This window comes from Chaetodon trifascialis, chromosome 3 (genome assembly GCF_039877785.1).
Source record: "Chaetodon trifascialis isolate fChaTrf1 chromosome 3, fChaTrf1.hap1, whole genome shotgun sequence".
NCBI lineage: Eukaryota > Metazoa > Chordata > Actinopteri > Chaetodontiformes > Chaetodontidae > Chaetodon > Chaetodon trifascialis.
The window spans coordinates 27,293,283-27,320,213 of record NC_092058.1 but is presented as its reverse complement, the minus strand read 5'-3'; the positions used below and the strand labels follow the sequence as shown (position 1 = coordinate 27,320,213).

The 26,931-nt window shown below is 41.9% G+C and overlaps 1 protein-coding gene across 2 annotated transcripts in view; it reads right to left on the bottom strand.

The window, feature by feature from the left end:
* Window positions 1-26,931, bottom strand: part of epha8 (eph receptor A8) — a 110,824-nt gene that overhangs the window by 75,171 nt on the left and 8,722 nt on the right. For both annotated transcript variants that reach the window (XM_070958424.1, XM_070958425.1), the window contains exon 2: window positions 6,230-6,294. In XM_070958424.1, coding sequence (XP_070814525.1) covers window positions 6,230-6,294 — 65 coding nt within the window. The remainder of the gene's footprint in view (window positions 1-6,229; window positions 6,295-26,931) is intronic.

Genomic DNA, 26,931 nt, shown 5'->3' with positions numbered 1-26,931 from the left:
TGAAATAAAAGGTCCTCATAGCAACCTATTGACTCAATCTGTACACAAAAGGAGAGAGAAAGGCACTTCCTTTTAACGCAGACTTTTATTGGCTATTGTTGGCTGTGGGCATGACATGGAAGATCTTTAGTGGTCAAGTGAGGTGTCAATCGAAAGGTCAGAGTTCAGTGGTCATTTTGAAACCGACATATCACCTACTCACTTACTTAGGGTGCTTTTCATTTGGTAAATTGGTCTCCTCGTCTCCTCCACTTGCTTCCTCTCCTTGCGTCTTAGCTCCGCCCAGCGAGGACATGAAAGAAGGATGCAAGGAAGAGAAATGGAGGACGGAGGAGACGAAACTCCAAAATGAAAAATCCTCGCTCTGCAGCGTCAGTCCAAAGCGACGTCAATTACTGATGACGTTTACCTGCTCCCGCCATGATTCAAACGTGTGCCACATACGACACGCCCCTTAAATAATAAAAGACTTCTGCGTAGGCTACACCGGTGTGTCCTCTGATCTCCTTCAGAAGCCTCCTCTCTCCTCGCTCCTCGTCTCCTTCAGGTGCATTTAAGCAATTGGAAGATCCTTCATCATGGCGGAGGGGAAACAACTTCCGGATCGAGCAAGGAGAGAGGAGACGAGGAGGCGCAATTCAACGCACCCTGAGTGTTAATATGCCTGAGAACATGTGGAAGATTAGCACGACAACTTAAAACCTGCATACATCTGTATTATACTGTGTGTATCTTGAAATGTTTTGCATCAATTGAATCACAAGAACCTCAGCTTTCAAACAATTTCTGGCGTGAGTACAAATTTAAAAACGTATAGTTTGTGTGAATAGAGTCAGTCCACTGAACACTCCAACAGCTCTCTGAAGAGGATTTTGCAGTTTATACATCCAACAAACACAAAGTAGCATTAGCATTCATTTAGTGTCATGTTTCTCTCCATCAAATAAATATGAATATAATATTCACTCTCCTTTTAGCTCTATTTTTGGTCTCCAAACCCCGATACATACATCTGTGTGTTTAGCTGCTCCACAATCTTCACCAGCTAGTCGTGGTCTGTCTGCTGTTTGGTGCAAAGCAAGTAATGTACAGTGGCTTTATTACTTTTTTTTTCTCCTGAAACCAGCTGCCTGGAATTTAGGTTGATGTGGGCACTGACACTACACGCTGAAAGATGCTAGACACTCCATCGGCCTACGTAGTCTAATGATAACTCTCTGTGGCTTTTTTGCTATGAGTGACCGCTTTCATATTACACACAAGCATTCAATCAATTTTCAATATCAAAATATTGATTAGTCCAGCTTCACAGATACTATTCAATATGCCTAAATGTAAAGGGAATTAATCTGGCAAGAAGTAACAGATAGACAGGAACCATATTCCTCTGTTTGAACTTCACATTCAAGAAAAAGAGGACTTGACACTCGTTCCTCTCGTGTTCCCCGCGTGCAACCGCTCTAGCTCTCCTTCTCTCTCCTGCTTACCTTTGCCTTAACTCGATCTCTCACAGTGGCTTGTGTGTTCCCCTTCTGAACACTATTTCAATCTAAAAATGACATTGTTAAATCCACAGGACAATAGCAGAGCCAATTTCAATGTATTTCTTATATCACAGTATATTTTACGTGATATTGCAGAATCCAAACTCCTCATCTGTTTTGTGGATCAAACGCAGTGTGACCGTACACACACAATTCACTCTCAGGACCAAATGATAACAGCTTTGTGTGACATAATCGTCAGGCAACAGAAATCTTTTCCTTCCACTGCAGTTGTATTTTCTTGACCTAAGACCATCAAAGAGCTGCCGCTGCTGCCTGGAGCAGAGGGCAGCTGAAAAACTGATGCTGCTAGCATGGCACATTCATAACACTGTAAACTGTCAGGATGGCAAAAAATGACCTTATATGTGTACAATATGTGTGAATGTGTGTGTGTAAGTGTGAGAGAGTTAGAAACTGTCAAAACATCCATTTATCAAAGAGCCCATGAGGTCTCAGCAATTTTTTTTCTCGCTCTTTCTTTGTCACATGCACACCCACATGCACACGCACACACACACACACACACTGTCTGAGGCCCCTTGCATATTGAATAATATGTAAGGTGTCGCTACCTCTAGGGTCCATGAAATATGTTTTTTTTCCAGATTTCATTTTAATTTTTCTGAATTCTGTGTTTTATGATTTTAGCACATTTTGTCTCATCATTTGGTGGATGAATACAACTTATACAATACAATAAAATATTAAGAATTTAATGAATATCAATTAATTTGATGTAACATAGCATTATTTCTTATGAAACGGATCTTCTGCAGGACAGCCTCTATACACAGCTCAGACACACCAGGTAACGGGGTCTGATGGAGCTCGGGCAACACTCCTCCTTGTTTACAAACCTTGACCAGAAACTGATGTAGCTTTTCATTGTGTTCCAACAGAACACCTGACTGATGGTAGTGAAAACCTAGACCTAGTTTCCATGATATTCTGCATATTAGAGTAGATTCCGTTTTTACTATGAAATTGCACGATTCCTTCAGTATTTTCCACATCGCTGAAATTAGGCTGTCTGTCAACCAACTCTGAGCATTTATGAGCATTTAACGCTATTGTTTTAGTTTTAGTTTTCTCACACTCACTCTGCCATCAGCCTCGTTTCCAGCAGCAGAAAAAAACAAAACAAAAAACAAAACAAAAAACAACCTCATTTAACCCTTTATGTGCTTCTTGCCCAGTGAGTTGGCAAAACCATCCATCCATCCATTTTCTATACCACCTAACCCTTTTGGGGTTGCGGGGGGCTGGAGCCTATCCCAGCTGTCAACGGGCGAGAGGCGGGGTACACCCTGGACCGGTCGCCAGCCGATCGCAGGGCACATACACACACCATTCACACTCACACTCACACCTAGGGGCAATTTAGAGTCACCAATCAACCTAATGAGCATGTTTTTGGTCTGTGGGAGGAAGTCGGAGTACCCGGAGAGAACCCACACATGCACGGGAAGAACATGCAAACTTCACACAGAAAGGCGCCGTCTGGGGATTGATCCAGCAACCTTCTTGCTGTGAGGCACGCGCACTACCTGCTGCGACACCGTGCCACCTTGGCAAAACCAAATTAGAATTTAAAAAAAGAGTCAATTTATGAACTTGTGTTTAAGTCAGAGTTCAGAGTCCACTTCATTGGGTGGTAGAAGCACGACTCAAAATAAATGCTCATGTTGCTCCATGACTGCTGGATATGGGTTAGCATCCATGTTGTGAAGACTATTCAAAGCAATTACTACTAAAATGAGACTTTAGCAGTCTGAGCTGGCCAAAATGAAGAGGATATCTTCTCCTGGCAGTTGTGTGAATGTTTATTGCCAGTGTTAGGTCCCAGCAACAAACCTACATGTGACTACCAGGATGTGTCCCACCACCACGGCTCAGCAAGGAAACACTGTCCATGGAAACACAACAAGAGACTCTCCTTGTACAAAGACAGAGCCAACCCAGATACATAAAAAGATACATAGTCAATTTTGCAAATCCAGTCTGCTGAAGCCTCATATTAGCTTTAGCTGAACATTAAAATGCATTTCTACGCAGAATGAGGACAGTGAATTTTGTCCTCCATCCTTTGTAATGTAGCAGATAGGAGAAATGATTACAGTAACAATAACCTCTTTCAGTGAACAAAAGTCATGTGGGTATTGTAATGAATTCCAAAAATTTGGGAATTCTGGAAAAATCTGAACCTATTCTGTTTTTAGATTGTTGTAAGAAACAGAGCTTGATATGCATCAGATACTTTCAGGTTCTTGATCTCTGCTTGAAGGTGAAGTGCACGGTTAATGTGCCCTTCAGGAAAAATCCTGAAAATGTTGTCTTTAGCAGCCCAAACACTGGAGTTCAAACCATCAGGCATTGGTGCTTTTCTGGTTTGCCAGTCCTGACTGAAAGAAAGCGGGCCCACAGCATTAAAGAGCTGCTGCTGGTCTGATAGCTCTGCTGAAGAATCATTTTGAATGCATCATTATCAGACTCGAAACATACCCAGCCTACAGTGGCACACTGCTGTGAGTAAATCAAACCTCCTACTCGGACGACAGCAGCTGTTTCAGTGTAGTGACTTACTCTGGACAAGTGCGGCTCATTCTAACAAACCCTATGTATCCAGATAAATGACAAAATATGCACCATTGCTGTCACTCATCACAATGTAAGCAATCTTAATTCTGCGTATGATCAGTGATGTATTGTTGAATGAGGTTCACAGGCATCTGCATACTGACTATTTCATCTTAACTTGGCAGACGCACTGAATGCTGGAAATGCTGCTGATCGCAGGCAGCTTGCAAACACTCTGCAGAGGGTTTTGGCCAGTTACTTACATTTTCTCTCGAGCCCGTATTTCACATAATCTTACATTAAAGTGTTTTGTGCTTATGTGCTTACTGGATCACACGATTTATGATGTTTCTCTCACTGTTAAAAACACGAGAGGATGATGAAAGGCTGGAGATTTTCTGAGCATCACAAACAATCTTAAAAGACTAGAACTCCCAGAGTGTAGTCGCAGTAACATGGCAAAACTACTTCCACGTTTCCAAACTCCTTCATTCATTCAATCTTTATTTTATCTCAGAAAACCATTGAGATACAGACCTCATTCACAGTACAGCCGAGTAAGTCTCAGTTTCTGATCATTAGAGTAAACTACTGGGCAAAAAACAAGTGAAGTTATTACCCTTTAAGACATATTAAAGTGGAAGAAATAAGCACTAAAATGCTGCCACAGCTTTGCAGTCATATATGCAACGCGCTCTCAGGCTTATGAGTTTTCTTGCTAAACAGTATTAGAAATAACCACATTCACAGCAAGTGAAGAAAGATTTGTCATTTTAAATAGTGTTAAAAGAACTGCGGATACAACTCTACCCTCAACACCTCAATCAAAGAACTAAAATCAGACTACACTGACAACTACTGCGCTCCTGGCTTTAAGGACAGGTCTTGGCAGTGGAAGAGGTGGGTGGGGGTATGTCACTTTAAAAAGTGTCTGACAAGAACAAGAGAACAAAACATCGTACAGCTTGTTTTACCTTCCTCAGATACTTGCCATGCAGCACAAGATGCATACCTCATGTAACCTGACCATAATGCCACAAAGCTGAGCTCCAGCTCTAAATCCATTCAATCAAACATTTCATGTACAGGAGCTCAGAGTGGAAAACGTCTGTCATCAAGTTAGGAGTGATATTTCTGGCATATTGAACCAATTAAATGAAACACCACGGGCTGAGTTTATGTAATCTAGATGTTATAACAGGGGCCTGTCAGGATGGAGGAGATTCACTTCTCACGCTGATTTTACACAGAAGGAGTCATTTCGCTCAAAACTCTAATCCAATTCTTCCAGCTCTTTTCTCAGGACTTGAAAGACAATCCATCTGTTCCTCCTGGCCGACGTTCAATCACACCGCCTTCTGTTGTGTGGGCCGGAGGTGAGTTAAATGTTTCTACCACTTCACTGACAGCCGGGGGAGTCAGGGACACGGTGGCATCTCGCCGCTATAAAGATCACGGCTGGAGTCCTAATTCATCACCCCAGGCATCATCATGTGGCATTACAATATGCTAATGTGGCGACGCCGTGCCCTCGCTGTCACCTCGTTCTCTCCCTTTCATCTCTTTCCCTCTTCCCTCCGACTCCCTCTCCTCCTCCCTGGGGGCTAGGCCCTCCCCCCCTTCTGTGATTTGCACCTTTCTGCCAATATGTGGCTATGAGGGGGCTGAAAGTGATGTCGCAGCTGATGTTGGAATTAGGGTAGCATTGCATGTAGTTGTCTGGCTGCAACAGATGAACATGTAATTAGCCTGTGGTGTCAGCCTTACAACCAGATCCCATTTAATAAGCACAGGTTCCCCCTCAAGTGGAAAATCACTGCCTCACATGCCTTCAGATGGGATAAAAATAGGAATTCCTTTGCAACAGGTTTTGCTTTGCGGTGGAAATTTGTGCAGTAGGGTTTTCTCAGACATGAAGTATAATAAGGGCAACCCCGATGCTGCTGATGTTGATTCCAGGTAGATCTGACATCTGTAGTCATCTTCATTTTGGCATCAGGAGTTAATGTTGTTTTTGTTTTATTTTCAAAGCTGTTTCAATACATATTTGTCCTGTGTTGTTATGGAGTGTTCTCTGATAACTTCAGTGGATATTGTGTTCTTACCCCATGTGATGGATACGTTAGCCAGCCCCAGTCCCCTGTGATCGTCGTCGTGTCCAGTAGATTCACTGCAGAGAAAGAACAAAACAACAACAGACGAGGTAAGTGATGAACTGTAAATGATTGTTGTTTCCATCCTCCCCCATCCATCCTGTCCTTCATCTCCATCCTCTTGGTGCACTGGCACCCGATAGAGTCACGCACATGCACGCATACACCTGTCTGACAGGTGTGACTGATGAGGCGGGACGGTCGTCACGGCAACTCTGAGCCAGGTGTCACAGCGTGTGATGTCACCTTGACCTGATTCACCCTCAGAGCCCTCAGAGCTGGGACCTCAGTAGTCCAGGCTCAGAATAGAACAGGAAACACAACCTTTACTGTTAAACACGCAGAGTAAAACAGTCCAGAATCTGAGGGGCGACTGTAAGATATCCAACTGCTGATTTAAGTTCAGTCTGCAACTCAGCTCTTTTTTAATGTATTTTTTCATATTATTGTCTTTTTTAAATAAGTGTTCACCTTGAAACACTTTAAAAATATAAAGACTGTGATAATTAGTCATGTGATCCATGTATTTATCACACCTGTGAGTGCTTATGTAATTTAGCTGAGTGGACCTGAGGAAGCTGTAGGCGAAATGCGTTTGCTCCAGATAAGGTCACATCATTTCTGTGCGATGGTTAATTATGATGTTCTCTTTTTTTTCTGCTAAAAAGTTGTGAACCTATATTCATTTAAATCCACTTAACGTTGGGTGCACATGATCATAGATTACAGAATAACAACAGTGGGTGAATGAAAGCAACATTCAAAACAAGACTTCAGCATACAGAGGGCAAAATAAATCAAGGAAATATTGCCAATCTTCCACAAATTCTTACCCTGCCATATCACTGACACCATCATTTCATCCACAGCAGCCTATAGCCACTTGCTGTAATTTAAAATAACATATACTGAGACTTTTCTTGAACAATTTTAGCTTTATTCTCTTTTTTCATATACATTTTAGGGATTTCATTTTCTGAGCCAGTTGTCAGGTAACAGACATGTTTAACAAGCTTTAAACAGGCATACATCTTTATGTTTCCTGTATTGAAATATTGAAAAGACAAATTGCTACTAGTTAGCTTCAATAGATTAGTTTACCATTAGTTTTATGAAACTGAGCTTAGTTTTGACCTGAAAGTTTAATGGTAAACGCACACAAAGGCCAAGAAGCACATACATTGGCAGGCTGGTAGAGTGCACACTGAATATGCTTGGCTAGCTCTACTTTCTGCCTAATTTCCCTCCACTCTCTCCTTTTTCTTCTCATCTCTGTGTACTTATGTAGTCGTGGGATGAGCGCAAACTTTTCACGTAAGTTGAAACATTTTACACTCATGTAGCCTCTGTTTATGATGCCTAAAGCTAATTCCTGTCTGTCTGCGCCCACTCACATCTTTCCTCTGATTTTGTATGAAGTCTCGCTGCATCTGAAATTCACCTCACATTCTGTCTGAACACACCTTAAGATGTGACGGATGGACAGATGAGGAAAACGTGGATGAAGAACTTAGTGAACCTCTAATTCTACCCACTGGCAGCGTCCATATCTTCCGCTCTAGGTGTGTGTGTGTGTGTGTGTGTGTGTGTGTGTGTGTGTGTGTGTGTGTGTGTGTGTGTGTGTGTGTGTGTGTGTGTGTGCGCCCTTCCCCTTCAACACTTCCAGCTAATATGATCTCTGCCCCAGGGCCGCTTGTCAAGCAACCAAGTGATGTTCCTCACATTAGAATGAGTTTAACAAAACACTTCACACTTCTTAGCCTTCCATCTCTCATCCTTCATCTTTCTGTCTGACACTTGCTCTCTTCCCGTCTCTCCTGCATGTTAAAGCTACAATATGTAACGTTTATGCCTTGAAGCAGGAAGTGAACTGCGAGGCCTGGCCTCCTCCCTGTTTGCTGGCCGAGTTCATGTCTGTATGCTTTGTACTCATACTGATGAGTTTTCCGAGACGCGCTCAGAGATTACACAGCATCACTCTGTGGTCACATAGAAAAAGTTGCAAATGGTTCAAGTTCAAAGAAATTTTCAAGAAATGTTTGATGCTAGATGCTCTGCAATGTTTTGTACTTAATCAGGCCAGTGACAAAAAGGAAATTAGGATCTTGAACTTATCGTTCATTATAGTGGTTGATGAAGTTATCTAGGCTGACAGGACAAAGAACAGAGCGCCACCTACAGAAAATCAAACTTCAACAAAACAAGAACCACCCACACAGTTGGAGTGATTGATAACGAGTGACTCCTGGCACTCTCTGCAGAAAATATCATCGTGATGAGTACCTCCATGGTCCTCTTACACAGGTGTTTTCACTTCTGCCTGATTAGACCTCCTCTCTGGATTGTTTGAGCACATTGTGCCTGGCTGACGTCTGATTTTCAGGATTTATTGCTCCTTCTAGGATGGAGAACAAGCATTTGTACAGTTCTTTCAAAGATACATTTTGGCCACAGGGAAGTAGAAGAACTACAGAACAGGCTAAAAGAAATACAATCCTGCCATACTATAATGGGCAAGTGATTCATTTAAAGCAAGCAGTTGTCTTTTTACGCATCCATAGACATGAAGCCATCATTTAGAGAACTAGCTCTGTTTTGGTCTCCATCAACTCCTGAGAAAAACGTTTCTTTAGCTGCTAAAGTGTCTGCTGCTTAGGTTAGCTACTGCCCTTTGTCTGCTGCTTGGTACTGAGGAGTGTACAGTTGGTTTATCAGAGCTTCCATGCTGAGAGACCTGCCTGTGTGACTGAACCAGGAACTGAACATGGCAGACAACCAAAACAATTGAGAGTCTACAGCTTCCTTTGCAGCTATGTTACACAGTGCATAGGCACAGCTACTGTAAGAATGCTAACAGAAACAATGTTAACATGATGATGTCAGTGCTTACCATATTTGCCATATTAGTTTATCAGTTGATCAGCATTAACCACAAAAGTGAGTCTGATGAGAGTGCCATTAGTTTAGCAGGTAATTGGTCATAAACAAATTTAAACTTTGACCTGATGATGCTGCTCAGGGAATCCTCACAGCAGTTCTGCTTCATCCTCAGGGGATCATGAATGTCTGGGCCACATCTAATTCATCCACTCATTATTTCAGCCTGTAACAAAGTGGTGGACTGACCTCTGCAGAACTGGCTGATAATTCTGTGTTGATTTAATACATTAAATACTAATAAACTGAGCAAAGCTGATAGTGGAGCTTTACGTACTTAAAGTTTGGTGACTTTAGAAACTCCCAGCAAAGCTCTGCTCATCTTCAGCCTGAAAAAAGAGCGAATTATCCAGAATAATTGAAAACACTGAGGGCTTAAATGATGTCCAGAGACAGAGATGCAGATCACTTTATTAAACCTTTACCAAGCTGTCTGGCTCTTTGGTAGCTCCAAATAGAAGGAGTAAACCATGCTGAAAATAATGAACTTTAATGAACTTCAATAGGAAGACCTCTTGTAGCATGACAGCTGCACACAGGATGCATGTTTTTGTGCAGAAGCACAAAGAAGAGGTGAAATCTAATTTGAGTGAGTCCAACACTAAACAGTGCTTTCTTTCTGCTGGTTTGGAGAGAGTTTTGTGTTTTCCTCTGAAGTGTCAATTTGTCACTTCCTGTGGGTCAAGAAGTGTCTAAACCCACAATTCATCGAGGCAAATAGGATGCGTATAGAGCACAGTAATGGGGATAGAGCACTCTTGTCTGCTGCAGCTCCTCTTCATGATTTAGGCTAATAAAACAGGAATATTTTTCCATAAAAATCTTGCCAAGTGGAGCCTCATGATCTTCTAATATCACTGTTGCTTCCCACACACACACGCACACACAAACACTCACGTGTTGCAATTAGCTGGTGTGTCACTCCTCCTAATTTGAGCACTGGGCCGCTGAGGAGGGCAGTGGGTCAGAACACATAGACAGATGGCAGTGCCACCGTCCTCTCATCCCTCCCCCATCTACCAGCCTTCTCTCTGCCTCTCCCTCCCTCAGGGCGCCGACATCCCGTCGTCTCGTATTGATGATGCAATGGCCCCTCACACTCTAGCCAAGGTCACAAATGGATGCCGCCAATTACACTCCTCTGAGTGCTCTTCGCCGGCCCACCAAAGTGACATAATGAAAGCAGCGTACTGGCGCAAGTGGATTTAATAATTCTTCGACCCACCAAGGGAATTTTGCTCTGCTATACTGTTATTATTAAAGGGCAGAAAAAAAGGACAAATATATCCCCTCCCTGAATCCGGAAAACATTAGGCGGTGTGTTATCGCCACAGCAGACCGTGTGAAGATTCATGAGCCATTCCCAGTGGCATTCATTTAATTTCCACTCAAATGAGAAATCCCTCTGTCTTTGAAGGTGGTGGGAGTCATTTATCTAATTTGCTTTTACTCTCTGAGTTATGACTTGTATACAAGCAATAGGGTTTAGTGGCATGTCTGGTGCTTTGCTCTAATGTGACAGAAACTGTGTGCATAAAACAGAGGACAGGCAGTAATTAGCACCTTGTTTTTTTCTCCCCTCACACTCCTTATCTTTCATCTTTCAGCATTCTCTGCATCCCACCTCCACCTTCATGGACAGGCTTTTGTTTGTGTTTTTTTTTTTTTTTAACCTAATGTTCACATTGTGTCATGACAGCGAGCTATAGAGGTGCTTCGCAAATGAAGTCCCGAGACAGGTGGATTAAAACAAGCCTTGTTTTTCAGAGTACTTGACTGACCTTCATGACACCTTGATGAGAGCTCGCTCTAAAGTCAGAGGCTCTTGTAGCGCCAACAAGAAGAATCTGCAGCAGTGAAGGGGTTAACGCCTTTGTTTGGCAGTGGAGGCGGGTGGAGGGACCGAGTGCTTCTCCTCCAGGACTCCGGGCTTGAAATTGAGTTTGTTCCTGTTTCACAGCGTTCTGTTCATAACAGAAACACAAACCACCAATAGCAGCCCGCCACACGTCCCCACACCACCACCTCCACCAATTTCTCTCTCGCCCTCTCTACCCTGTACTCCTCCACATCTTGGAGAGCGCCAAATGAAAAAGCTGTCCGCCGACTTGAGAGCTTGTTTTTGCTCGCTCAGAGACATGCCACATATTTCCCAGGGCGGTGGTCAACTTTTCTCTCCCATTACTTTTCCCTCCCCACCACACGACTCAATCTGGCCAGTAGGTTAGCGGGTGTGTGGACGCCTGCGGCCTGGACATTCATGTCGCGGTATGTATCAAATCAGCCAGGCCCGCCAATGTTGTTGAAATGCAGTGACGCACGCACACACACACACACACACACACACACACACACACACGCACACACACGCACGCACGCACGCACGCACACACACACACACACACACTCTACCTGCCCCTATCAGTGGTCATGGCAGCCTGAAAGAGGGAGTGCATGTGTCTGAAGTCAACATGGAAGAATTATGGGCTGTCTAGGAAGAAGTGGAGTTTTGCCTGCAGCGCCTGTGGTGACTTCCTACAGACGACAACAACAGTGCTGTCTAAAAAAAAATGCACATACACACACACACACACACACACACACACACACACACACATAGTAAAGGGGGACTATAGAAGGGGGAAATGGCAGAATAGAGCAGATGCTCAAAATCTCATTTCCACCTCAGAAGACATGGCCATACATTTCAAAGGAAAAAGTGCAGCCATTATTCTACACCAAGTGTCTAAACACACACAATAACACACACATAGTGTGTATATATACATTCATACTCACAGACAGAAGCCAACATGCGACGGCAATCAAAAATGTGCATTGTAGCGTTTTTTGGAAAAGAATGATGCACTGACAAGCAAATGTATAACCTCACACACATGTACGATACAAAAACATAGGCAGCTAACACATACATAGTATGTACACACACACACACACACACACACGCACACACGCACACACACACACACACACACACACACACACATGGCACAGCTCTTGGGCCAGACAGGGACTATGACAGCTGTGTAATTATCTCATCAACACCTCCCTTCTCTAACAAGCTTCTCCTTCCCTCCTCTCTCTTCTCGCCGCCTGCAAAGCTCCTCATCAGCGCCGCGACCAGAGGAGACGATAAAAGCCTTCACAGAGATGAGAGGAGCTCCACCAAAACACCAAACTCGCTCTCTCTCTCTTATTTTCACACACATATGCTCAAACGTACACTCACACTCACACACACACACACACACACACACACACACACACACACACACACACACACACACACACACACTAAGAGACAGCCATTTTCTTTCCTTTCTAGTTTTGTTTTGCATTTGTTCCACAGTCCTAACGCCAATTCCCCACTCTCCAATTACGAGAGTAAGTCCACATAAATTACTACCTCTCAGAAGAAGAAAAAACACTCTCAGCCTTTGTTCATTCAAGGCGGCAACTAACCAATACAAAATGACTTGAAATAATTGTTTTCATCACCCCCTCCTCCTCACAGAGGCAAGTTTATTTTTCAGTTTTTTCAACATTGATGCTGATGATGGCTAGTGATAGGTTTAGGGAAGTATATAGAATAGAATTACAGTAAGAGTGTTCAATGAGCAAACAGAGGAGAAAGAAGCACTGAGGTAGTGGATGATGCCATTGCTGAACACAAGGACACTCAAGTACACAAGCATGGCGGCTTCTTAAAGCAAGTCCCTTCAACTTCAAGCGTTTTCAGATGGAAGCTTCTTTGGGCATTACCATGCTACATGATGCACTTGATGAGAAGTGTAACTGTCATTTTGGATAATAAGGATGTCATGACTCTAAACAACATATCTAAAGCTGTGGCCAGGATTTTAGGGAGTCTCTTTCTTTGTAGTTAAAAAGCAATAAATGACATTTAGTTTCCATGTGATTGAGAGGGAGCGTACTGACCTCTTTTATTTGTTCTATTTATATTTTTACCTAACAGGACTAGAAGTTACAACTACGCTAGCAGCTCTGTGAGGCCATTGTCAGGCACAGCAGCTCACGATGGCAATGCTGACATGCTGATATTCTGCAGGTTTTATGTTTACCATGTTCACCATCTTAGTTTAGCCTGTTAGCATGCAATTTGCTAATTAGCACTAACAACAAAGTGCAGTGGAGGCTGACGGAAATGTCATTAATTTTATAGGTATTTGGTCATAAACCAAGTATTTGTTGGGAAATTAACATTTTTACCAGATGATGGCACCAGATGAACAGTCAGAGGATACCAAAGTCATCCTCTGGGGACCATATTTGTCTGTACAATGATGGCAATCCATCAGCTGGTTGTTGAGATATTTCATTGTGGATCAGAGGGGTGGTCTGACCAACCATCACACTAATGTTGCCATTCCTGAAGCCATGCTGCTAGTATGGCTACAAAAAGTTACATTTCAAAATATCAGAATCAGGCTTAACAATCACCAACACCTGGGCTGTTAATCCATTCCTTATCTGGCTTTACTTTATTTGGTTATTCACTCACTTTTATGACAATTAGATTTTAATTTTCAGAATATATAAACCCACATTGTATACACTTCACATAATCATAAACAAAAGGCCAAACAATGCACTTATTTATTTTAGAATAAAATAAAATGCATTTACATGTCAGAAACCTATCTCATGTTCATTTCACTGTAGTCACACCAAGTTTCCCTAAAGAGTCTGTGCTGTGCAATGCATCAATAAAAACTAAACTGGCTCTTGGAAAGTTTACTCAGCCACTAATCTCTTTAATTTTACAGAGTAGAGAACAGAGCTGTGCGACTTCCTGGGATGACAAATGGGCTGTAAATAAACCACAACACATGAGAGCAAAACCCTAAGCTGGGATCACACCCAATACATAACATATTTGTGCTGCTGCAACAGCTTTCTCAGAGCCTTCTCCCTCATTATTTGTCCTCCATTCTACCCTGCTTTATTTACTACAACTCATTACTCAAAACTAGTAACACTTTCTTTTTTTAAACTCCTGTTTAGCATGTATAAGTGGTGAATAAACAACTGACATTTTACACTAATGTGAAAAGTAAAGAATTTTTGTCAGACAACTATTTCTGAGGTAAAGAATCAACCTAGAAGCTGGACTGTTTATGAACACATTCATAAACGTTTCAAACCCACCTGCAAATAATAAGTTCATTTGTACATTTAAGAATGTGTTTATATGTACTTACAGCGACGTTATTGTGTGTTCAAAAAACAAACAAAAAAAAGAACTCATGAAGAGTTTTTATGTAGGTTTTAAAGGCTAAATAAAGGGAATTAAAGTAAGCACAGCCTTTCTAGAGTCACAGGTCTGAAACTAACTTAACCCAGTCAGAGCATCATTGTTCCTCCCTTCAGTGTAAAGCTAACTTCTCCTCTCCTCTGTCACAGATGCCTTCCTTCTCATCAGTGATGAGTGTTCAGCCACATAGAGTGTGTGTGTGCGTGTGTGTCTGAGTGCTGCTCTGACACATTTATTCAAGGGTACCCACTTCTATTCATCACTAATCTCAGCACGACAAAACACTATCAAATCCATCTTTCTGTATTCCAATAACATTCTGTTGTTGATCATGTGGAAGAGACGGTCGATAAGAGCAGGGATGCAGATTACAGACACGCAGATTTTCTTTATGTCTCCTGCCAACAGAAACATGATGGTAATAAAAATGGCTGATCAACAACAACATGATCATCGTAACAAGACATGGAGTCCATTGTTTTAACCAGGCTGAACAAGAAGGCAAAGACGATGAAGCGCTCAACCTGCCACGTTTGTCAGACATGGTGACAGAGTCCTTGACATTGCATCGAGGCAGCTTGTTACACTTGGTTGAGAGTGTAGACAGACAATTAATAGTTTTTGTAGAGAAAAAATGGATGTTCTTGCTGATGTCATGAATTACAAACAATGTCAAACTACTTTTGTGGTTCCTCTCCTCCTCAAGCCCAAGCTTTACACTGAGGATCTAAATCTTTAACAACAAGAAAACCTCACAGAAGAGGACATGTATTTGTTGGGTACTGCTTGCAGCGATGGATTAATACACATTTGATCTCTATGTATTTCAGGTAACAGGATGTGTACGTGGAAAATGGAAAAAATAAACTAGTGTGTGTGTGTGTTCATGGTCAGGAAGGAAGCTGTTTGTTGCTCACTGATGTATTTCTAATAGTCTTTGGACAACAGTGGTTCCCAAAGTGGGTGCTGCAGCAGCCTGAGGTGCCTTGAGGACGGTCAATATTGCTGCAAGACTAGCAACACTGATAACATTTCTGATAACATTTTCTGATTTTCTGTAAATAATTTGCATTAACTGTGTTTTAGGTTACATTTTCAAACAATATCATAGCAATAAATGTTAAAATCACCATGTTAAAAACTCAGTTTAATGTGCTGCAGCTAATTACATGACAACTCAAAGTGCCAGTTGTCATAGTACTACAACAGGCTTTCCGGCTCGGGGTATTTTCAGGGCCTCAGTGACCGTCTGAGCCAAGCGACAGAAAGATTTGACACGGTACACAGAGCTGGTACGTGTCAGGCCTCAACACAGTCTGACAGGACTGAATCTGAGCCAACAAAACCAACAAAACTACAATCCAGCTCTTCTTGACAGACAGGGTTTGGCTGCTTGTGGACAACAGATATCCATCATTGTCCGACGGTGCATTCTAAGCATGTTGCCAATGTGTAAGTGTCTGTGTACATATAAGCATGTTACTGTATTAGGGGATGGGTGGGTCTGGGTGTATGATAGACCATTTCCTCTGAATAGGTAGTAAAAAAAATTGGGAGTCACCTCTCTATGGCATAGAGGAACAAGATATATCAGGTTTTCATACACACAGTACTTCTTAGTACTGCATTGATCCATTGACCATATTCAATGCATGAAGAATGGGCATCTGGCCCAACCATCAACCACCAAGCATCCACATTCAACACAGTGTCTCTGTCACTGTCATTATAAAAATTATTATTTCCATCATGAGTTCATTTGTTAAGATACTGCAGGCAGCAAATTATTTTGAAGCACCACAGCAATCCCTGACCTCATGTTACTTTCTGTAAAAATAACCCCGGTGAGTCAGCCCTACGCAGTGTGGTACACAGATTTTAAATCTGGAAACAAACAAGCAAAAAAAAGCACTGGGATTGAATCAGAAAATCTTGTTAGAAGCATAAACTCATTGTCGATTTTGGTATTTTCATGGAATTTATTGGTAAGACAGACATTATTACCAATCTTATGCTATTATGCTATAAAAGAATAAAATCATTCATGCAGCTGCAATAGATTGTTGGAATACACCATGTTAACAATTTAGCTTATACTGTATTAAGTGATAGACACTTATTCTATGAATGAGAGAGGGGACAAAAAGAAACCTGGCTACATCACGTAATTAGTAATAATGACAGTGCTAATTAATCTAAATACATCATACATTTTCAAATCACCGAAAGGCCACTCTTTTTATTTTTAAACAATATCAAGATTTATCCATCCATTATCTACATTGGCCCATCCTACATAGGCTTGTAGACTGCAGGCCATCCCAGCATGCACTGGACAAAATCAAGTCATTTCACATGTTTTGTAACCAGATAAAATCCACATGAGACAAGAAACTCTGATTTACACTTCGTCACATATGCATCTCGCTGGATCACAAATCTGACTCCAGCCCTTCCAGGTTTTTCCCGGCTGCTTTCAAATCAGGGTGGTCTCTACTCTGGCCCAGGAGCAGGTGATAATGCACCTGAAGCTGTTTGAAAACTGCCAAAAATGCTGAAACAAGAAGAACTTCTGCACTTTTGTGGTTTAGTTACAACAACGGTTTAGCTAGTGTAGCTAGTGCTAACAACACAAACACATTAGGGACTCATAAGTATGAACTAGACAAGGCAAAAGTTTTGTAGTCTTCATGGGCTGTCACTCACACTGCTCCCTCAGACGAATGCGGCAGCAGCTCAGTACACTTTCTGTACAATAGTGTTGAAATTGCTTGCTCTATTATTTTTGATTTTTTTACTGATTAAAATAGAAATGTATTTGTTCCATCAGATGAGTGAGAGACAGACAACTGAAACCCCTCCTGTATAGACACATCATAAGTGTTAATGAGGTGTAAAAGTCTCTAACTCAACTCAGAATAGTGCACGCTACAGAGATGTAGCATAAAACACTGAAGCCAGCAATATAACAGGAGCACATGGATGAATATTTTAAAACTGAAAAAAGGTTGCAGGTCCTTGGCTTCTGTGTATTTTCATTTTCTTTGATCTCACTTTATTTTTCCTTCTATCCTAGTTTTCCCCCTAATTTGATATTTTCTATACAACAATACAAGACACCACAAATACTCATGGTTTACATTTATTCTCACATATAACATGTGAATGTACTCTTGTTTTTTCTGTCTCAATTACCTCTGTTGGAGTTCATATCAAACCTCTATATATCTAACTTAAAATGTCAAACTAAACTCCTGGTTGGTTTGTTGTGTTGCATCTCTATGGTAACCTCTTTTCATCTTCACTGTTGCTGTCGACACTCTTTCTTTCTTTTTTACTTGAAGTATCCTCTTAGTATTTGTTGCAGCAGTGGCCCATTTTCCCCACAGGGATCATTAAAACTTCATCTCGTTACCTCTACACCTACACTAACCTTCTTCCCTCCTCCTCCTCCTCGTCTCATCTTTCTCCAAACTCTCCCTGAAGTTTGTCTCCCCAGAGGCTCTTCTTTTCTCCCTGCGTCTCCATTGTGGTGTAAGCATTTTGTCCTTGGTGCAGAGAAAGCAGTACAGACGGATGGAGAGAGAAGACTGTGAGGAGACTTATTATGACACTCTGATGCAGACGTCCCTTAAAAGAAGCACAGTTTTCAACTTTTCATCTTCATCTGAACTCACCACTGTTTGAATGCCGAGTGCAAGGAATGAGATTTAGATTTAGAGGTTTCAAGTACGGGCTGCACGGTGGTGCAGCAGGTAGTGCGCGTGCCTCACAGCAAGAAGGTTGCCGGTTCGATCCCCGGGTCAGGCGGGGCCTTTCTGTGTGAAGTTTGCATGTTCTTCCCGTGCATGTGTGGGTTCTCTCCGGGTACTCCGGCTTCCTCCCACAGACCAAAAACATGCTCATTAGGTTAATTGATGACTCTAAATTGTCCGTAGGTGTGAGTGTGAGTGTGAATGGTTGTTTGTCCTTACATGTGGCCCTGCAATCGGCTGGCGACCGGTTCAGGGTGTACCCCGCCTCTCGCCCATTGTAGCTGGGATAGGCTCCAGCCCCCCGCAACCCCGAAAGGGATAGGCGGTATAGATAATGGATGGATGGATGGTTTCAAGTACTTAACGGAGTCAAAAACACGCATGCATGCACGCACACACATGCACGCACACACATGCATGCACGCACGCACACAAAGGTGTGACTTCATTTTGATTTGACTGAATTTTAATGGTAAAATGGTTTTATTTTAATTACTTAAATAACTTTTTAACTTAAATAACAGGGCTAATAAAGGTAAAATGATGCAATATTTCTCAGAGAAAAAATCCATAATCATCTCAACACCCCTCACATTTATCTTGTGACCCTTAGGAGGAGCTCAGCCCATCCATTGAGAACCTACAATCACTACAATATATCAGTGCATCAGTATTACCAATCTAATAATGTTATATTCATACATATCAGGACATTCTTCTGCAGAACCAGTGCTTTTACTTCTAATGCTTCTGTAACTTATCTTAAGCAGGACTGACTTTCCCTAATGTAGGATCAATAAAGCCTTATCTTATCTTATCTTATCTTATCTTATCTTATCTTATCTTATCTTATCTTATCTTATCTTATCTTGTTTAACTGCACTTGTTATGGAGAATGTCATATTGCTGCAGCGGTACTTTTACTTGTCAGATCTGAGTACTCCTTCCATCGCTGATTTTGATAAGCACTCCCACCACACATGGTAAATATATCTACATCGTGCTGCCATGTTGAGTACATGACTGAACGCTTTTGAACAGCAGATGGAAAGGTGACAGACAGAAGGTGACAACGTTCTTATACACAAACAGATAACAGACACATTTAGTAATGAGACACGTCACTGTGATTGACCTGGAAATGTCTGAAAATGAGCAATTCAATAATGCATGAGTCGAATTTTGTCAAAAAGTGATATCTGGTGCAGTCTCCAGTTGCTTTAGAGTAATTCTAGAAAAAATCCAAACAAATGCATACCCTACAAATCAAGTTTTACATTTAATACATGTGAAAATATAAGGGCTGCAAATGGACACCATTCAACACAGCAGGGGCCCCTCGGGACTCCAGCAGACAGGGAATGGAGATTGAAGACTTGATTTGTTAGGTGTACTAAACTGTTTCTGGCATTATCCCACAGTAATAAGACTCTGTCACATGGTTGAAACTTTTTTGATGAAATCGTTACCTGACTCATGCATTTTTAATTTGATGATTTTGCCAGATCAATGCTTTAGGACACAACAAGCACAGCACAGAATCCTAATATGTTTGAGTTTACTGATCTATTAATATCAAACTAAAATGGGAAGAATTTTATGCCATATTTTCCTTGGGCATATTTTACTAATGATCTAATTAGAAAACATGAAATGTAGATACTTATTTGCGATTTTGGTGAACATGTTTGTTGCACTTGTGCATGGTCTCACTGACTGAAAGGGGATAAAAGGTTGCACAAAACACAGAGATCCAGAAATGATACTTACATTGCAACATGCATCTATCTGACATGGATCTGCTGTTTCTGTAACTTACAAGTATTTTTACACTGGAGATGCAACAGCACATGTCATCATCACTGCCAGAGCATCCAAAATTGTTATGGAAATGAAGCCTGGAAGTGTGCACCACGCAACTTTTTCCATAATATCAGCACAAAATGCACGAGAGACAGCGCTTTTCTACAAAAAAAAAAAGAAAAGAAAAAAGAAAAGAACAACAGAAAAATTCCCAGCAGAATATCCTGTAAACACAGCCCATTTTAGCCCTTTCCCAAATTACAAGATTAGGTCAGAAAGAGTGGGCAGTGGAGAGTCTGCTCCTCTGCTGGCGTGGTGTCGAAATGATTCAGTTTACACTGGCCAGCACACCCGCCACAGTCCCTCATATCTTATTTTAGCAGTTGCTCCCAGGCTGAAGCATGGGACCCTGCATTGAACATCCCTGCAAGGCATCGTGTTTGCTGCATGATGGAGGGTGGAGGATGCTCAGGGCCAGCAAGGCTCATCCTTTCCCACGGGAGAGGAGTGAATAGCAGCCTATACTGCTGCCCAGGCCTGCCTGGCTTCCCCGGGGAAAAGATCCAGAGAGGTATAGACGTAGTGGAGGATGGGCATCGCCAGCTATTTATAGAGCAGGTAAAGAGGAGAGGTGAGGAAAGAATGAGAAGAGGAGTGAGAAAGAAGAAGGGAGATGGAAACAAGAAGAGGAGAAACGGAAGAGTCTGAAAGCATGTGTGAGTGTGACGTTTGGAGCCGATAGCGTCCACAGAGATCTGGGATGACATTGTCTGCAGCACCTGCTGAACAGAACAGAGCTCCTGACTTTTACTGTGGCCTGCCGGTGCAAAAGCTAACAAAGTATGCCTCAACTTATTGATTTATGGCGGAGAGAGTTCATGCAGAGGTTAGCTGCGCTCAACTGAAAGGGAGCGAAATAGAACAGAGAGAATTTTTGAGTCAAGACGACACTGATATTTTATCAATGCAGACTCCACTTGCAGCCCAGTGATCTTTGTGATGTTTCAATACAATCCCAGCTCTGGCTCTGCCTTCCTCTTTAATAAATAAAATTATTTGTATTCTTTTTTATTTTCCCACTCTCTGGATGTTCCAGCCTTAGGCCCCCTTGCTGTCAGCTTGTTACAGTCCTCGTGCAGCATGTATGTCTCTATTTCACACTGATGCCCTTTCATCATTTTCATCATGTCTTATGCTTAATGATGAATGGTGATAATTACTGTCAGTCAGTGCTTCATGGTTACGTCACTATTTATGCTCTGTAGTGTGCATTCAAGAGAGAGGGGTCTACAATATCCCTAACTAGATAACACAATAAGATGAGCCACATATTGGACCATACACGGTTGTGACTCCATTAATGAAGAATCTCAAGCAACACATTATACATGTGGTACATTAGTTATGTCCATTAAAGCAGCTGTCTTTAACCTTCGGGCATGGACCACTGCTTGGCCAAGAAACAATTATATATCAGACTGCAAGAAAAAAAACAAACTAAATACAATTATGTGATTTACAGACGCTATTATGGACTATTTGCGCCATAATTACATTGACTTGGCACAGTCTTTCTTTCCTGTCAAGCCCAGAACGACATGATACTGATTTCACACTGCAGTAGGTCTTCCTTAGGTGATGAAATTAGTCAGCATCCATCTAGTCTTCTGATGCAGTACTGCTAATACTGTTGAAACTAGCTTGCTAGCATGAGCTCAAACAAAAAAAATCAAGAGTTTGAGAGATCAATAGAGATTCTTCAGGGCAGGTTGGCCTAATGTGTGTGTTATAAGACACAAACATCTGACCCCTATTAGAGTTGCTGTGTCTCAGTAAATCTGTAATCCATAAATACTCTCTGGAGTACCAAATGTGCATTAATCCGTTTTAGAAAGTAGTCCCCAACAAATACACAGTTCTGTCCTGCTCGAGTAACATTTGCTAAAAACTACAGTGCCCTGCTGTTTAAGGAAATGACTTGGCTTTTTTGAAATTATGAAAGTACTTAGAAAGTATTTATTTTTAAGCATTTAGTATTTCATTTGGAATGAATGGGTCATTGAGTCAAGGCAGGGTGAGGGAGCTGGGAATTACTGAGAGATGGTAGATCCAAAAGAGAAAGCTAATTATTAGAAATAAAAGTTTGTTATGAGCTATTAATATACAGCTTTTAATTTATACATTAAAAAAAAACAAACAACAAAAAAACCAAGCATAACTCATCATTCACTAAACATGGGGCGGCCGTGGATCAGGAGGTAGAGCGGTTCCATCCCTGGCCTCGCAGTCTACATGTCAAAGTGTCCTTGGGCAAAGTACTGAACCCCAAATTGCTTACAATGCTGTGCATCAGTGTGTGAGTGTGTTAATTTTGTAATGAGCAGGTGACCAAACCACCACTGTATAAATGCAGGCTTGTGTAAAAAGCGCTTTCAGTAGTTGAGTAGAAAAGCCCTACACAACAACAGCCCATTTAGCATTTAAACCAATGAACTGATGCAAGTGCATTTTTCACCTCTGTTATGTCTTCTGACCCATTTGTCTAAGTGTGAGTGAGCAGGATATCCGAAAAAGCTGCAAAAAGAAATGAAATGGAAAAACTGCATTTTATTTAATTGCTCAATTGTTAATTAACTGCCAGATATACTATTTATTTACGTGGCTAAAAGAAACAATTGTCTATCACTATGTGTAAATTCATGTGAATCATGATGTAGTCAGATTTATATTACTTGATTTACTTATATTATTTTATCCATCCATCCGTTTTCTATACCGCCTATCCCTTTCGGGGTTGCAGGGGGGCTGGAGCCTATCCCAGCTACAATGGGCGAGAGGCGGGGTACACCCTGAACCGGTCGCCAGCCGATTGCAGGGCCACATGCAAGGACAAACAACCATTCACACTCACACTCACACCTACGGACAATTTAGAGTCATCAATTAACCTAATGAGCATGTTTTTGGTCTGTGTGAGGAAGCCGGAGTACCCGGAGAGAACCCACGCATGCACGGGAAGAACATGCAAACTTCACACAGAAAGGCCCCGCCTGACCCGGGGATCGAACCGGCAACCTTCGTGCTGTGAGGCACGCGCACTACCTGCTGCGCCACCGTGCAGCCCTTATATTATATTATATTATATTATATTATATTATATTATATTATATTATATTATATTATATTATTTGACTGAGATTACAAATTTAGGAGCTCATCCACCCTTGACGGAGGCATCTGTGAGTTTTCTAGTTTTGGAGCGACTTCACAAGCATCTGCATGTTCATCCACAGTGCAATGATTTCCAGCAGAGCTCAACCTTCCATCACCCACAAGCTTCCTCTGCTATGAGCACAAGTAACCTTTGTTACTTACATCTACGCCAACTCTCCATGAGCTAAAACAAAACGTTATCATTAAGCAGTCAGTAATCCCCCTGGGAATAAGAGATGTGATTAATGAGTGTTCTCTCCTCAGCAAAAGTCTTGATGTATTCTTAAGTGTTCACATGCACGTTAGACTTTTTCTCTTACATGTTCTGTGTGTGTGTGTGTGTGTGTGTGTGTGTGTGTGTGTGTGTGTGTGTGTGTGTGTGTGTGTGTGTGTGTGTGTGTGTGCGCAGCCCAGTCAGGGTGAAGTCCTGATGCTGTCCGCCTGAATGAGCGCCGTCATGCAGCCACCAGCTGTCCATGCAGTGACACCGCAACACCATGCAGAGACTACCAGCAACGACAAAAATAAAGCAGTCTGAGGATAGAAACACTAGCAACACACACTGAGGTACATGACTCAAAATCAAACACACCATGTGATGACATGCTGCTGTATTAATGTGTTTGTTTTCCCCACAGAACAACGTGTCGGAGTGTGGAAAGTTGCAGAGCTAACCCGAGCTTTTCCTCCAAACCTCGCAGGGATACTGTACACAAGCTTTGTTGTTAATCCACTTTGAGTGTGAGTAGATGAATGAATTTAGCTCCATGCATTTAAAATGGCCGGGTATGAACAGAAGGCAGAAGACGGCAGAGAACAGAGAGGAGAATAAACGAGTGTTTGGACTCCCTGCTTTGACTCCGTTTGTGGGTTAGCTGCAACTGAATTGCTCAATTAAACATCAGTGGAAGGGTTGTCTGTAAGATCTTCATCTTGTCTGGAAGATTTTAGTCTTCCTCTTTTTGGTCCTGACTATTGTATGATTGGATGACAATTATCTAATTCATATTATTGGCTTTTCTCAGTTGCATGTAATTTTCTGGCAACTTTCCAGAATCACCCATCATATCGTTTGAGTTCAGGTTCCCTCTGCGTATTTTACAGGACCTTGCATATGCATGACTGCCGTGATTAGTCGTTGTATCCATTCACAGTGATAAAACACACATGTAGTGGCTCTAAAAGAGAGGAGAAAGTAGTAACAGATAAAATAAATTGCTCACAGGTGGCATAGTGGCTTGGCAGTGTGAGAGAGTGCTGTAAATGCAGAATTACAGCTTCTCCCTCTTCATCAACCAACTTCTAACCTTTGTGAGTTATTTGAACTGTAAGACATTATATCACTAAAGGATCTAGAAGTACTCTCCAGGTCTTGGCCTGTGCTCTGGATGTGTCTGAGGGTAATGATGAATTTGCTGTAAAATGGTGCGCTGTCAAACTCGGGAGGTCAGGACTGGCAAAGGTTCTTTTAGGCTTCATTTACTGCACAAACAGTCCGATACTTCTCCAACAACGGGTGGGTGTTTCTTACTCTACCTTTTTTTTTAACATTAAATGCTGCGGTTACTTCAGCAGGAGGTAACTCACAGGCTAGGCACTGATGCAAGACATTGAAAGAGACTTTTACAAACCTTTTGCCAAAAAACCCATCATGTGATTTATTCTTTTTTCTTCCCTTTCGCTTCCCCCTCTATCTGTGACTATAAGTTAGACATTATAAACGCTTCTGCTCCTTTTAGACTAATACTTATACCAGGCATTAATATCATCCCCAAAGAGATAACTCGGTTAGATGGAGTGTTTGCCTGAGAGTGTGTGTGTGTGTGTGTGTGTGTGTGTGTGTGTGTGTGTGTGTGTGTGTGTGTGTGTGTGTGTGTGTGTGTGAGCATGCACATGAATACATGCATGTGTGTCTGCGTGCGTCTGTTTGGAATGTGTGCACATGTGCGTCTGAATTTTCATCAGATGAGAAATGAGTTATCTGCCCCCCCCCTGCCACATATTAATTACATCAGGCCTGTGATATATGGACAGATTACTGAGTGTAAAACACATTATTTCCTTATGGAAACAGGCACCAGGAGAGATCCATCAGCCTGCATCACAGTCGGTTTGGGGCTCACTACATCATGAGCATCCGGCTTACCTGCCACAATCAGAGGGGGAATCTGTCCGCTGGCGCACCATCTGAATACAAGCCTGCGCTCACCAGAGAAATGCTTTGCTTCTTCAAATGCCTAAAACAGCAGATGAAGTTTACTTGACAAGGACCTTCTGAGAAGCAGAACCTAACCCTTTCCCTCTTAGTAAGAAGTTTCTTGGACCAAGAAAGTAAATCATTTTGACACAGTGAGAGTGGTGGAATGTACGGAGCCCTGGAGGTGACATGGGTGAATTTTTTTTATCGCGTGGCCACGACTTAGTAAGGCGAGGGAATGAGTTACTAAGGCGAGGGAACAAGATAATTAAGGTGAGGGAACAAGATAATTAAGGAGAGGGAACGAGCTGCAGAAACACTGGACGAGCTTCGTACTGAACCACAAGAGATTGCAAGAAATCATTAGAATTCATCCCAAGATTAAAATCAAATCAAATCAAATTTATCCATACTTAGATAGCCCTACGAAGTTAGTCTGGTCCAGTGTTGTCAACATCAGATTCTGTAACTCGTTCCACCTTAATTATCTCGTTCCCTCGCCTTACTAAGTGGTGGCCACACAATTAAAAAAAAAATTCACCCATGTCACCTCCAGGGGTCTGTGGGAATGAACTCAGACCAGTTTTTAGTTTGGGATAGGATGCTAGCATGAGCAACCTGTCAATGGTGAAGGTTTCATTTAACCATGAATACTATTTGCCAAAGCCTCGACCCACCAGGTCATTTTATTTGGACTGTGAGAGTGTTAAAGGCATAATGATTGTCATGAAATAAAAGTCTTTGCTTTCAGCATACAGTGACCATTAACTACATCTCCCCTGCCACTAGAGAGCAGTGTTTCCATCTCGATGTTTAACTAAAACAGTTTTCTAATAAGGGATGGAGTTGAAAAAGATTGACAAACAATCCCAAATGTTTGTCCAAGAAGAGAAAAGTTGATGCAGAGGGAAGATAATTTAATGAAAGATGGGAAAGTGAGAACATGTTTGTGCTTTAAGGAGAAAAAAACGATATGTCTTCTGTGTTACAAGGCAGTGTAGGTGATGAAGGAATACAGTTTACATTGGTGGTTTGACACCTAACATGGAGTCAAGTATGCTTAAATAAATAAATAAATTTAGCCTCCAAGAAAAACATCAGATTGTCCAAGAATTAAAAGGCAGACTGCAGCAGAATTTCTTTACAAGAGCGACAGCCAAAAATTACCTGAGCTTCCAAGTGTTTTTCAGAGGGAGCATTTTTGAAGCAGTGCATGCTAAAGGTATGTCAGCAGGTGTGCCCGACCAGATACAGACTGTTCAAAATGTCAGTGTTAAGATGAAGGTTACATGTTATGTCCTCAATGCCGGCGGGAATGCTAAACAACGCCAATGGTGAGACATGACAGTCAGTTTGGTGATATTACTATAGGGCACCAGGCATCCCCGTGACAGTCAGTTTGTCAAGAAACACCATTGCAGACCAAGTTAGGGACCTGGAGGCAATCTGATAA